The sequence below is a fragment of the Xyrauchen texanus genome, chromosome 44 (genome assembly GCF_025860055.1).
Source record: "Xyrauchen texanus isolate HMW12.3.18 chromosome 44, RBS_HiC_50CHRs, whole genome shotgun sequence".
Taxonomy (NCBI): Eukaryota; Metazoa; Chordata; class Actinopteri; order Cypriniformes; family Catostomidae; genus Xyrauchen; species Xyrauchen texanus.
Window position 1 is genome coordinate 21,208,951 of NC_068319.1, and position 15,476 is coordinate 21,224,426.

A 15,476-nucleotide genomic window follows, 5' to 3' on the forward strand; every position below is an offset into this window, starting at 1 on the left:
GGCATCAATCAAGCTGAAGCTCATATAACTAATCAAGAACTTTACAAGAAAACTGGCCAAATTCCAATCAGTTCAACTATTAGATCGAGACAGCTGCAGTTGTGAACGAGTGCGAACCGGCGAAAATCTATGCCCTTTACAAGTCGGAAGTAACATCGAACCCACGTGGTAGACAGTGCTTTTCATATCGAGAAAAAGTGTACAAAGATCTTAAACACTTAGGCCAGAACATCTAATGCAAGAGTTCACCAGATTGGCAGAGGATAAAAAGTTGTGGAAGATTACTGACGTGCCTAACAAGCCCACCCGAGTTTCAAAGCAGCTTTACAGAAAATTATGCTATTACAGAAATTGAGGCTGGAATATCTGTAATGCCTTAGTCATCATTGTGCAGTTTGTTAAAAAAAACTTGATTGTAGATTATGTCTTAAAATACATTTATAGGCCAATGTATGCAATGCTTCAATCCCACAGGATGAATTTGAGGAAGGTTGGCTAAGCAGATTCACCTGTGGTTTGAAGAACTACTGCAAATCATTTAAAAAAAAAAAAAAGCCTGTTACCACTCATCAGTTGTTCATTTTTAGAAATAGGTTTAAGTAAGTGTGTAATTGTCCACTACCTTTGGTACACTATAGTGGTCTGGAAAAGAGCTGTCTGATGTGTTGAAGGGCTTGTGCGATTCATACAGATGATTAAAAGGAGTGTTTTACTGATTACAGACGGACTACAAAAGTGTTGGGTTCAGTTGAGAAATTATGATAATTTATCAGCACATATTTTATTATCTGTCATTTGAATTGGTGCTGTTAAGGCTTCTGAAATGTGTAGTAGTGTAGTGGTTAAGGAAATAAACACAGTCCGAACCACACCCTGAGTGGAGTCAATTCCCAGCATAGATTTTGTGGGTGTGTTTACGCCGTTGCCTGATCTGCGCAATTTCTTTAGTGGATCGTGCACATAACCAGCATATGCAAATAACTGGCACTTTAAATTCTTAGTGCTGCACTGTATTTAAATTAAGTCATTGTTGTTCTTTTCAGCACAAACAGATATTTTTATATGTAACATTTTATTTACAAAGCTCAGCACTATTTACTTGTGGCAATTAACATTGTGCTTAAACAAAATGTTATTTAAAAATTAATTTTTGTGTACTTTTTTGTCTATATCAAATGATGGAGAAGAGCATTACAGCAAGTGATACATCCAGACCAGGGTGGAAACTTTCACAATTTCAGCATTTTAAAGGCTCCGTTTCCACCTGGTATAAGATGCATTTTGGGTGATCCGATCAGATGTGTTCAGGTGAGACACATGGCTGTTTACACATGGTTGTTTAAATGCGTATCCTGTGACAACTTGTGTTTGGATTTGGAGGGGAGAGTCTTTGTTTCAAGTGAGGGGTGGTGCTTCATTGCTGCTGGGACGCATGCAGGATGGAATAGCATTTACACCTCAAATGCGATGTGGACACTTGCAGTTTTGACCACATTAGTATGTTGTTTCTTTGATCCGATCACAAAACGTTTTAGACCCCATTTAGACATGTATTTAGGGCTGACCACATGTGATTGAATCACCCGAAATGCATCTTAATACCAGGTGGGTGAAAGAGTGATTCAAGTCTCTGGATCACATTGGTGCAGTGATGCTGTACGGTCCCAGTAAAAATGCAAGATCATGGTAGTCTGTTGCACCCTTCACAACCAGCATTCAGAACTGATCTGTGGCATGCATATTGTGCAAAACAAAAAAATATCTGTCCGTTTTTGCCCTGTTACCTGATTTGCATGATGTCTTCAGTGAATTGGGCACTAAAACAATGCAGACATTGTGCAAATAAACCCCAATATCAGCAGGCGCAACTGATTTTTAGCGAATTCCCCCCTTGATTCTGCATGTCTTTCTAATGACTCAAACCAAGAGAATAAGCAGCATAGTATTTGACTGGAAATTTAATTCTGTGTAGAATGAATCAGAGATCTGTGGCAGGCCATGGTGGCAAGTCTGCCACCTGTGAATAATACTGCAGATAAAAATCTATCCAGACACCATTTTTTTACTCCGCTAACTAAAATACATTGAAGGCCTATGTGCCATAGCTCATCGAAGGTTAGTTCATTTAAAAGCCACTCATTTAAAACACTGTACGACTATGACAGCCCCTTTCAAACTGCTAGGAAGATGCTGGCACTTAAAGCAGATTCAGCTACCGTATTCCTTGGCACAGTGACAAGCTAATATTTCATTTAAATGCTAGTGTTATGGTGTGCTGAATTTAAAGCTATTACCCAAAGTACCAGGATAATGGCATAACCTGGAAAAAACATGAGCAGTTGTAGCCGAAATGCTTGAAATGAAATCAAATGGTTTTAACACACATGCACATGTATTTATATACATTTAGTTTTGAACTTAAATCTAAAAAATAAATAAATCCATAACTGACATCCCACTGCTTGCACAGTTGTCAAGTGAACACAAATTATAATGCTGTAAGCATTATAACAGACTGGGTAAAATATGAAAGAATGTGAACTTCCAATCTCTCTTAACCACACTTCAGTGAAACATTGAGTGTACTTTTTTGTATGAAATGCAACTGACCTGGGACCATTATGGCTGATGAGCACAATCCACAGGAAATGGAAATGTGCAAAAGCATATTTTCTGCCTACATTTTCTCTACAAACCCAAAACTTCCCCTTATAAGCATGACAGTGATACACTTGACTCACAGCACTTTATGTATTTTAAGTCCTTCTGAAGTTGTTTGCCTCTCCAAACTATAACCCTGTTGGCCATGATTTGGTCACAATTCCCCCTCAAATATTATATTATAAGACCCCATGAAATCAAAATCAAAGTTTTGTTGCTTTAAGTCCATGTGTGTTTACTTTGGGGTCATCTATATGCTAGTGAACTCCTAAATGTTGTCAAAATTAGTCTTTAGGCAGATTTGCACCTTAAGGGGCACTGCTAGGGTTGGGAGAGATAATGGGCTTAATAATAATTTTAACAGGATACTTGCATAACTTAAAATGAGTCCATTTTGGTAAATTACATTATTTAGTTTACTGAATTAGTACTGGAGAGCCAGTGAGCTAATTTTTAAATTATTGTTTATTTGTTTACATGTCATGAAGGTAGATTACCAACTCTAATGTATTTGCATTGTATGGATGACGATTCACACCCTGAAATTATAGAAGTCTGGCCATTTAAAAAATAACTGTCAACTCTAAATAAATCTACTGATCTGTCTTGGGTCATGTTATACCTCTCAAGCTCCCCTATCTCCACTGACTGGCAGTGTCTGTCTGTTCTCTGAAAAATCTAGTTATTTTATGCATGTCTTCACATCTGACAATATGATTTATAATACAGTTTAACATGTAAGCCTAGATGTTGCATACTCAAAGCAATGTTCTACAAGATTAAAGGCATATTCATTAGAGCAAAGTGGTTAATTAACTGAATACAGCAAACTAGCCAACTTATCTCTGGTTTAACTATGGCTTCATGAATGAGTTAGCTAGCTCAAGTAGGAACAGCTGATTTGCCCAACACCTCACCAACACTAGATAAGTAATGTTAAAGTTACAGATGTTATCAGATATCTACCGTTGCTGACTATGTCAAACAGGGATGAACTGGTCATCAGGAGCACCGAAACTATTTGGCCGGTCGGCCGAGTAGTCTGCAAACCCTCCCCCCGTCCGACCAATTCAAATCAAAAGATCTAATCAAAGGTTAGACGGTTGCCGCACTCTTATTTATGAAGCACTGTTATTTTCACTAGCAAATGTGAAACACCTAAAGCCAACTGCTTCAAAAGTGTGACTTTTCTTGTTTCATGAACCTTAAAACTCAAATGTGCTTCATTTCCTGTACCCACAGTCTGATTACAAAGGAACATCTTGATAACTTAAGTGAGGCCATTCTTATTTAGAGCACACAGTGGCTCTTCAATATCAATGTCAGCAGCTGCTCTTTAATATGTCCTCCAATGTCTTAACATTTTTTAGGATAATAAAATATTTGGGGCATGAAATAAGCATAAATTACCCAGCAGGATGGAACCCATCTACCATGTTACAGTGACAAAGCTCTAAATTCTTTTTTTTTAATCTACAACCCCAACTAAAAAAAATGTGCAATCATCTGATTTGAAATTACTGTACATTTTCAAAATCAATTAAATTCACAAGGAAAAACATCATAAACTGTGTAGTTGTACCGCTTTCAAAACAGCAAAGGGTGAATGTCCCAACTTTTTCAGAATTGGGTTTGTAGAATTGTATCTGTGCAGACCACAGCGAACAATATTGACCTAGTTAAACTGAAGATGTGATAAAGAAATGAAGGACCTCTTGCACATATAAAGCAAATTTTTCTACACACACTAATTCTGAGATTGAAGAGTGCCGTAGCCATGTCTCAGGTTTGTAGTGAAGGACAAAGAGTGATTTATATTAAAAGCATTATTTATGGCACAATTGCGATGGTACAATTAGCATAATCTGTAAAATTAACAAAGTAGATGTGTTACAGTAAGAAATCTCAACAAGTAGTGCTGGCAGTGCTAGTCAAATATATTTTAATTGCATTTAAGTAACAGGCTGTACAGTGATACTTTAATATTAAAAATGGTAAAAGTTTTGAGGTGACTGCTCTGAAAATAAATAAAATATCTTCACCCCCCCTTTAGAGTGGAATAGGCACAGAAGTTTAAAAAACAGAAGCTTGTACTGTAAACACAAGCATGCAGAGACCAATTAGATTTCCTCATTAAATATTAAAGGTATAGTTCACCCAAAAATGTAATTCTTTCAAATGTATTCTTTCATCTTTTACTGAACCTCAAACCATCCCAAATGTGTATGACTTTCTTTCTTCTGCAGAACACAAACTAATATTTTTAGAACAGCAACTCAGCTCTGTAAAGTAATTCATACAACTCGTGGTTAAATCCATATCTTCAGAAGTGATATGATAGGTGTGGGTGAGAAAAATATACATTTTAAAGTCCTTTTTTACTATAAATTTCCTCCCTGCCCAGTAGGTGGCTAAATGCACGAAGAATGTGAATTGCCAAAAACAAAAGAAGAAGAACGTGGAAGTAAAAGAGCCAATTTTAGTAAAACATTACTTAAATATGTATATGTTTCACACCAGCACCTATCATATCACTTCTAAAAACATGGATTTAACCACTGGAGTTGTATAGATTACTTTTATGCTGCCTTAATATGCTTGTTGGACCTTCAAAGGTATGGTCACCATTCACTTACATTGTGAGGACCTACAGAGCTGAAATATTCTTCTAAAAATCTTTGTTTTTATTCAGCAGAATAAAGTCATATACATCTGAGATGGCATGAAGGTGCAGAAATGATGACAGAAGTTTCCTTTTTGGGAGAGCTATCCCTTTACAAAGCCTATACAGTGCAATTGTACAGTATGCTTGGATTTCCAAAGTTGCAAGGCTAACTGACTTTAAACAAGCAATTTTACTGTAACAGTTTCTTAAAGTTTAGAAAATTGAGAGTAGAAAGTGTAAACTTGTATTTTGACAGAACAGAGGGAAATTTCCAGGCCTAGAAACTTTGTACCCAGTCAAACTAAAATAGTAAGGATGAACTTCTTACTTTAAAGGGTTAGTTCACCAAAAAATGAAAATTCTCTCATTATTCACTTGTGTATGACTGTATTGCTGAACACAAATGAAGATTTTTAAAAGAAGATAAGGGCTCTGTCAGGTCCTTACAATGGATGTCAGGCCCGGCTCCACAGGGGGGCCTGAGTGAGTCTGGCCCACCCAATCATGAACTTGACCCACCTTGAGAACTACACCTACACCCACCCCTCCAACTGTTCGGCCCACCCAGTGGGCCCTGTGTCCCACCTTACATCTTAAAGCTGGAGCCAGGCCTGATGGATGTACATGGGTGCCAGCACTATAACGGTCCAAAAGTCAAATTTAGGCAGCATAAAAGTAATCCATGCTACTCCAGTTGATCAATGAATGTCTTCTGAAGGGAATTGATAGGTTTATTTAAGAAACATGTGGAGAATTAAAATGTTTTTAACTTTAAATCCAGGGCTCTGATGCTGTTTGAAATGGTCAAACTCTCGCGTGATGTTTGTTCTTCTGTTGTAAATAAGCGCCACATCCGGTGAACTCGCTGACAAAATTATGTCATGCAACAGCTACGTGATGCGTCAGTTGCTCTCAGGAAGCGCATTTTAAAAGTTAATAACATTTTAATTATCAATTTATTTTATACACAAATGTATTGATTTGCTTCAGAAGACATTCAGTGATCGACTGGAGTCGCATGGATTATTTTAATGTTGCCTAAATGTGACTTTTGGGCTGTCAAAATGCAGGCACCAGTGTACATCCATTATAAGCACCTGACAGAGCTCTATTTTCTTCTAAAAATCGTAATTTGTGTTCTGATGAAGAAAGACAGTCATACACGTCTGGGATGGCATCGGGGTAAGTGAATAATGAGAGAATTTTCATTTTTTGGTGAACTATTCCTTTAATCTATGGCTTGAATCATTATTATTTTTTATCCTGGATTAAACCTGAATGTTTTTCTTGGAATGTAAGGTAGTGTGTCAAATACTGACAATTGGTAGAGATTGTAATGATGAAGCAGTTGTAATGTAAAACTCTCCTGTTTGGCTCTTTGAGCATTCAAGTGTTTACAAACTGAACTAAAGTTCATATCCTCAAGAATGAATTTGATTCATGACTCTTTCATGACAACTGGCCATTTCTAAACTCAATCCATCATTCTGATTTGTTATGGCCCATCTCTGCTATTCATTCAGCAGGAATAAATATGAAATCGTATTAGAAAGGTTGGTAGGTTGGACTGTGGAATCCAAGACATAATTAGTCAGAATAATACATGGAGCATGGGAAGGTTTAAAAAGAAAACTTTTGAAGATTTACAACATACATATTTAAAACTTAAAGCACATAATTTAAACATACACAAATTACCAGTTGTGAGATATCCAGTAGGCTTGGCTATGTGTCTCAAATTATGCTGTAAAATGTTTTGTCAGGTAAAATTGGTTACATGTAACATCTAAATTAACTAATTTTATTCAAGAGAAATATTATTTCAGGAAATAGCTTCAGTTCACAACGGCACGTTTTCATTGTTTACATTGTGAGGCAATAAATGTGTTCTATGAGACAATAAAACAATTCAGGTACAAATATTAACCCGATACAAGGTTGAAAAATTAAACATAAGCCTAACATGGTAGTTGGGGTCTTTATAATAAAGGTTGCTTAAAGTTTATTCCTCACTGTCAAACCCCACAGAGAATCTGACAGGAAGGCACAGATCTTCCTCTGCGGAATTACACAGTAACAGCAATCTTCAATCTGCCTCAGTGACTGGACTATCCAAATTCAAGGCATTCGTCTTGTTAAGAAAGGTGGTGAGCTCAAACTATTGATTTTCTTTGGCTTTATTTGGTGGCAACAAAGAAAAGAAACGTAAACCAGTAAATCATTCTGTGCTATTGTGATAAGAGTGTCACGCCAAAATACGCGAGAAAAGTGGATTTGGCGACGTTACAAACACCTTTGCGATTTTATACTCTCATGAAAAACGGCTACAACAAATATATAGGCTACAACTCGTTTAAAAATATTAAAGATCTGGGGGGAATAATTGTTCACCAGCTGCATTACATGCAAATGGACAAACGTTTAATTTTTTTATTTAAAAGAAATCACTATGTATCACTATTTTCAAGAATACGCATCAATAGTTATCGATAAACTTTATTCCTGGATGCTGAGTAACTCACCCATATCTTCCACGCTCTTTTAATTCCGCTCTGGTTTAATCCCTGCCGTCGATTACTGCACAGATTCAGGATTTCCTCAACGGCACCAGGATGGACAGAGACTTTTACCTTTGGTCGGAGCAGTATTACAGCCGAACAAAAATCATTTTCGGTTCAGATTCGACTCCATGTCGCAAAACCCCAGAAAACGTGTTATTTGCCCCCTCCCCAGTTTAATCCAACAAAATGGCAAACCGGTATACATCCACCAGCACTTAAAAACATGATAGCCGTGCTGCAATCGGAATGTGATTTGATTCGCTCCACGCATCCAAGTCTCAAAAACTGTCAACAGAAAAGAGCAAAAGTTGTTCTGGTTCGTATAATTGGAGAAGAAATGTTTAATTCATGCTTCGCTTATCGACCATCCAAGTAGCCTACCAGAGGTAAGCAGAGCCAAAATAGACTGAGTCTTAAGTGTACGTCTGTGGGCTTTGTGTGAGAGGAAATCTGTGCCCGCCGCCGCAGTACAATCTCTGAGAGCAGCTCCGCTAAATCGAGTCCCTGAGAAATATCACAGTTTGCGCACTCCCGCCCTCGGGTCTATCACAGTCATAATAAAGGTGACCTGAAGGCAAACCTGCTGCAGTAAACATCAGTAAACAGAATGCCAACACAACCCCCTGTCCGAATGCCCTGGTCAAATCAAGAATATCGATCAAATGTCAATATTGCTTTTTTGACTACTGTGACTTTTTATATACAGGATTAAGCCAATATTTCACTGCACAGCTACAAATGTTCCAGAACGCTGCTGCTAGACTTTCAACTAGTGTACATAAACGTACGCATATTACTCCTATAATAATATATCTATAACAAATAATTGTTCTTTAAAAGAAGAATGTGTCAAAAAGTGAAATGTGCAGTTGTTATGCTCTTGAAAGTAAAGGTTCTACACAAAGTTATTTTTAGAACCTTTTCATGTTGATTTAAATCAATGATATTATATTTGTACACATTAAAAACAGTTAATTTAAGCACATATTTATAATAATTATTCATTATTTCCATAAGTTTTTATAAAATCCTTAAAAAAAAAAAGAGCTCACTAATTCTGAGATTGAAGAGTGCCGTAACCATGTCTCAGGTGTGTAGTGAAGGACACAGTGATTTATACTTTATCACACTAAAATTATGTTAACAGGCATATTCATTATTTCTTGTGGCTATACTTTTGAAACAGTGAATATTTTAACGTTTACGGATTGGCCCTATTCACTTCCATTTTAAGTGCCACAATGTAACCCAGATTTGCGCCACAAATGGTGTCTATTAGACTTAACATATTGAACCCAAGAAAATCCTTTAATGTCTTTTACGAGGGAATTAACTACAATCCCATGAAGCATTGCGCATTGGAAGTATAGTAAAAACAATTTGTAAATATAGAAGCAATCTTTTTAAGTTTAAAAGTGCAAAATATTTTTATATATACAGATATGTGCTTTATCATGAATAAAGCTCTAAAATTTAAATACAATGTGACGTGTGTTCAAGTGATTTTAGTCGGAAAGAACAAAGCCGTTTTGCAATTTCATATTTCTTTCTCTCTTTTTAACTCACTAGCAAAGGCAGGAAGCTTTTTTTTTTTAGCACAAATGAAACGAAATGCTTTATCAATCTATTTTATCATTCTAGTGTGACCATATGATGAGAAATGTAGTTTTGTTTCTCGCAAGTTTTATTGTTATTCTCCTTTAACAATACAAAAAAGCATACAAACTAAACTGTACGCACAGGCGCAAAAACCATGCAATGAATGCAATGCATATAGATCTGTTTATACTGGCTCATGGGTAGTGTAGTTGTTCACAAGAAATTCTACTATTAAACACAATTTAAAGTAAATAAGTAGAAATAATGGGCTGATGGCTTCAACAAAGGCATGTACCATTGATAAACAACCTCAGGTTTTTAAGCTATCTTTGAAAATCTATTCGTATATGAAGAAAATCAATGTGACTTAACCAGACTGCGCTCTTAAGGGCATGCATTAAAACAGGAATTGTTTGTTACGTAATATTTTGTAATTTAGAAATGTTTCTATGCTCAGGGTACTTCTTACAAATACCAACACTGACACAAGTGCATCATCCCTGCTGGCCTTGTTAAGGATATTCATTGAACATATAGATAAGGAGAGACAGCAATTCAACTATAAAACATTCATGCTCTTTAACGAGCTATAGAAATAAATGATTCTGAACCATCTTCTGATTCAAGCTGTGACCTGACTTGCTGTATGTTTATGATTCAAAGCACTGCTGAAGAGATCAAAAGCTTCATAAAGAAATACCTGTTCTTGCCATGAATTTATTCTAAATACTTTCATTAACAGGAATTTAATGGTTGAAATATGATATTTTTTAAGCCTAGGATTTTTTTTTACCTTGTGGGTATATTGACATGAAGCCGGTGTGTTCAAAAAATGCATTTTGATTATTTTTTTTCCCAGGCTTTACCTGTGAATCCATCTAATTTTATGCTCCGTAAGTCAATTATTTTTGTAATGGGCTTTGTTAACAAGTTGTAACTGAGGTTTTTGATGTTTTCAATAAGGTCTTTGTGATTTTTCTGTCCTATTATTTTTTCAAAACTTGCCTGTCTCAGACAACATTTTCACAATAAAAACAAATTCTTATTTGCATATCGCATATTGGCAGTCTGTATGAGTGGACAATGAATGCTATGACTGTATTTGATATATTGCCGCATTGGAGACATGCAGATAATTTAAAAGGATGGAATATATTCAAGCAGGGGATTATCCAGTTTAAGCACTGCAAGTACAATTAGTCACATACAGTATGTTGCCGGTGACAAAGCATTGGACAATGGTAAAACAAGGTCACAAATGATAGTAGCATATCTTCTGTTATTCGCATTGTGTAGACAGCTGTGTAGAAAAGAGATGTTGATTTTTGTAACTGAAACACTGACAATTTGTAATACACTAACATTAACAAGGTATGAAAATTCCCAAACACCTACCCCATTATGAAAATCGAGAGTTCATGGCAAATTTGCCGCAGATTTGCCATTGATAATGTTCACATGCAAATGAGCTTTGTGGTAAACTTGCAGAAAATGGTCCATTGTTGCCAAATCAAAGAGCTGCAAACTTCTGGCAAACATTTGCAGTGAATTAAAATCTCATTTGCTTGTGAAAAAAGCGAGTGGCAAATGTTCGGCAAGTTTGCAGCTAGTTTCGATTTGTTTGTAAAAGTAGACATGTAGTTAACGAAACCATGCAGATGAAAGATTTTGAAAAGTAAGATTTGTAATTTAAGTGCTGCTTGAGATGTGACACTAATTCTGAATCATATATATGTGTTAATGATTAATAGCCTATATAAAATGCATATAGTCTATTGAATAAATAACTTAAGACCAATAGCTTAGGAGTCTGTGACAATAACAAAACACGCTTTACACACTTTTTTCATTTACTGGTGCCATTTACTGGTTCTGGTGATTGGTTGCTGATTTATGAAATGCATAATGTCAGCGTTTGGTGTCTACATGCCTGTTGAGAGAGTGAATGATAGATGTGATAATCAGTGCTAGAAAACTGAGCCTCGACAAGAAACCAATTGTCAACCATTTGACTTGAAACAGCACAGAAAGCTTCTGGTGTGCTGATATAAGCCAGTTGCAGGCCTCTCTGTAATTCTCCCAAGGCATCATAAATATTTCACGATAACAACACGCCATAACAGGCCTTCTGATTTGAAGTTCACACATTAAATAGCATGCGCCTTCGCAAAAAGTTCTAGCCTGTGATTTTCTTTGTTTAGAGAAAATAACATGCATTACCTTTGGGGTATCTTCAATAAGCATGTGACATTTTAAATGTAATAAAGAAAATGTTCATAACTGGTCAGTTCTGTCTGCTCAGTAGGAGTGATTCAGAACTTTCATATGGCTAAAATCTTTTTTCTATTTCTTTAAACACATAGCCCAAGGGGAGCCTTCAAGTTTAGCTTAAACATGTGTAACACCCAAAAGTGGTTGTTCGGTTTGAATGGAAGTCAATGTAGGAAATGCCTTAGGATGCTGAATAAACTTTTGTCAGGAGACAGACCATCACTTAATAAATTAACTAATCTTCAACATCTATATCTATTAGGGATTTCAATTTACAGTGTAAATTTAGTGTGATAATTTATATAAAAAATAATGCATTACAAAAATTAACACAATTCATCATGTCTCCTGAACCGTATGTAAATTCCATTATTAAAGTATTTTCCTACTATTGGAGCAATTTAAGCTTGGATTACATGTTACGGGCACTGTTTTTTTCATGAGCCACATCAGCAGGGGGCAATCAGCATGCCTCAACAAACCTTACAAGTGATGCTATTTGCTTAAATGGCTAACAGTGCATTTCAGTCAGCTCCCAAGTTCAGTAGTCAGGGCACTGATAAGTGAGTTGGCCATTTCTAGGGCTGTCCCTGTCACAGAATTGTTCCAGTGCACTGAAATGTTCACTCCCTAAAAATTGCCAGAATGCACCGTGAAAAACACCCTTACAAAAGATTTTGAGTTCTGGCAAACTAGTCGCAAACTCATTATTTTCACATGCAAATGATCATGTGATACACTGCAAATGTTTGCCAGACGTTTGCAGATCTTCACCAGCAGAGGTGTAAAAAGTACCCAGAAATTATACCTACACTGGCGGCCAAAAGTTTGGAAAAATTTACAGGTTTTGCTGTTTCTGAAGGAAATTTGTACTTTAATTCACCAAAGTGGCATTCAACTGATCACAAAGTACAGTCAGGGCATTACTGACCTAAAAAACTTTATAGCCATTATATCAAACATAGTTGAAAGCTATTTGGTTTGTTAAATGAAGCTTAACATTGTCTTTGTGTTTGTTTTTGAGTTGCCACAGTTTGCAATAGACTGGCATGTCTTAAGGACAATATTAGGTAAAACAAAAGTTAAAAAAAAAGAATCAGCTTTCTCTTGAAACTCGTCAGTTGTATGAACATTTCATACAAAGGTGTTCACTATAGTCTTCAAAGACAAAGGACAACTGCATTAACAAGGACAGAAAGAGATGGGGAAGGACCAACTAAACAAGAGGATAAGTACATCAGAGTCTCTAGTTTGAGAAATTGACACCTCACATGTCCTCAGCTGACAGCTTCATTGAATTCTACATGCTCAACACCAGTTTCATGTACAACAGTAAAGAGAAGACTCAGGGGTGCTGAACTTATGGGAAGAATTGCAAAAAAAAAGCCACATTTGAAACAAAAAAAATTAAATATTTGAGTGGACAAAGAAATACAGATATTGGACAAGAGATAATTGGAAAAGAGTGTTATGGATCTTAGACTGTAAGGTGATTGAGAAGTGCCCAACAAGACAGCCACATCTATGGCTACAGGAAGTGTGGGATGAAATGCCACCTGAGTATCTGGACAAACTGACAGCTAGAATGTCAAGCATCTGCAAAGCTGTCATTGCTGCTCATGGATGATTTTTTGATAAGAAGTAGTTTAAGAAGTTTAAGAACACAGACATGCGTTACGTTCTTGCGTTTAAAACACTTGATGGAGGCCAAATTCGAAAGAAGGGATCTCAAGAGGTGTTCTAAGTATTAAACTATATTTAACTTTACACAGTGACCTAAACATTTTATGTTTGTGAAGCAACGCACCCGGGACGCTACTCAAGCATGTCTGACGCTTGTTGAAATTGATGGGTCCTTAAACAAGCCCTCATAATGAATCTTGAACTGATTGACAAATTCACTTGTGAAATGGATTGCTGTGAACTGTATGTCAATGATTGACTTATGTTCAATAATATGGTAGTAAACAATACATTGTATTCTAAAGCCGCTTTTTGTATTGTCTTATCAATGATTAACTCTTCTGCCACAAGAATGTAATGCATTTTAATTATCTGAATATATATATATATATATATAATTTTAAAATATTTAAAGATAACTAAGTATAATTATTTCATCATTAGATATTGAACTATTGTTACATATATATATAGGCTATATATATCAGGCCTTTAGAATAGTGATGACTTTTCAGTGAGCCGGCTCGTTCGGCTTAGCTCACCAAAAAGAACTGGCTCTTTTGGCTCCCAAATTGTCAGAGATCAGTCAAGTTCATTGCAGTCCACCACTCAAAGATCACTCTCCCCAGAATTCTAAATCACAAACACCTGGTCATCACTTATCACCTCATCAGCCAACTCATAAAAACACTCACCTTGTATCCAGTCTTTGTCAAGCCTCCAACAGGAACAGACCATTTCTCCCTGAGTCCTGATATCTCCGTCGATTCTGAAAACCTGAGTATTCCGTTTTCTTACCTGATTCATACTAACCCTATGCACTGTTGTTCTGCCATCTCCAGATCACTTATCCGATTCCTGAACCCTTGTCTGAGATCTGATCAAACCGGCCCGATTGCTCCTAGAAAAGAGAAGGAGTTAACAAACTGGTACAGAGTGAATGTTCTACGATCCAAGTCATTTGGATTTCCAGTAGTTCTCCGTGCAACGAACTATCTTCACTAAACCAGCACCTGAAAAGTCACCTGATACTTACCTTTCAACTTCTATACTTGAATAAAACTATATTTGAATCACTTACCTCCGATCTCCTGGTCTCTACCCTGACAGAAGGCTTGACCGAAAAAAGGGGAAGAAGAACAGTGCGATGGAATCTGTTTGTAATATTGATAACCCTGCACAACCGACAGCCGCCGCTGTTAATCCCAGTCAGCCAGCTTCCAGCACTTCCGTAAACCCCGCTCCTTCTCTGGTTTGCTTCACCAATCCAACTTCCCGTCCAGCGCCATTCTCCGGCCGGGCGGAGGATTGCAACGGTTTCCTGTTACAGTGTTCGCTCGCTCTAGAACAACAAATCCAGTTATACCCCACTGAAAAGTCGAGGGTTGCTTTTATTATTCAACAGTTATCAGGAGCTGCATTAAGATGGGCTGAAACTTTGTGGCTGCAGGAATCTACCGTTACTTCCTCTGTACAAGAATTTATAAACCATTTCAAAGAAGTTTTCGAGCGTCCAGTAGATGATTCATCCATCAGTGACAAGCTATTGCAATTACACCAAGGCAAGAAGTCAGTTGCTGAATATTCACTGGAATTCCGCACTCTAGCCGCCGCCAGTGGGTGGAACGAAAAAGCTCATTTCCATCTACCGACGTGGTTTGAATCCTGCACTCGCCTTCAACTTGCGATTTATGATGATAGCCTGGGGGTCGAGAAATTCATACAGCAAGCTCTCCGTGTGCACCAAAGATCTCAAGGCTGCTATCGCGAAGCCCAGCAACCCACCTTTTCACCACCTCAGTACCCCGATAAACGACCCTCCGAAGTCACTGTCGAGAAGATGCAGGTGGATAACTATCGACTGTCCCAAGCTGAACGTTCTCGCTGTCGAGAGTTAAAACTGTGTCTATATTGTGGAATGGGAGGACATTTTCTTCGTTCATGCCCTACAAGACCTCCTAGAATGCTTGTGAGTTCTGTCTGCACGTCCGCCACTGTATCAGCTCCGTTAACGATATCTGTGATTCTGAAATCTA

General features: G+C 37.1%; 1 protein-coding gene across 2 annotated transcripts in view; it reads right to left on the reverse strand.

Moving 5' to 3' along the window:
* lrrtm4l1 (leucine rich repeat transmembrane neuronal 4 like 1) overlaps positions 1-8,346 on the reverse strand; it is a 68,034-nt gene extending 59,688 nt beyond the window's left edge. For both annotated transcript variants that reach the window (XR_007969646.1, XM_052117694.1), the window contains exon 1: positions 7,849-8,346. Coding sequence is in view for 1 of the 2 variants with exons in the window: in XM_052117694.1 (XP_051973654.1) it covers positions 7,849-7,852 (4 nt within the window). In the remaining variant the exon portion in view is untranslated. The remainder of the gene's footprint in view (positions 1-7,848) is intronic.
* Positions 8,347-15,476: the final 7,130 nt, after the last annotated feature.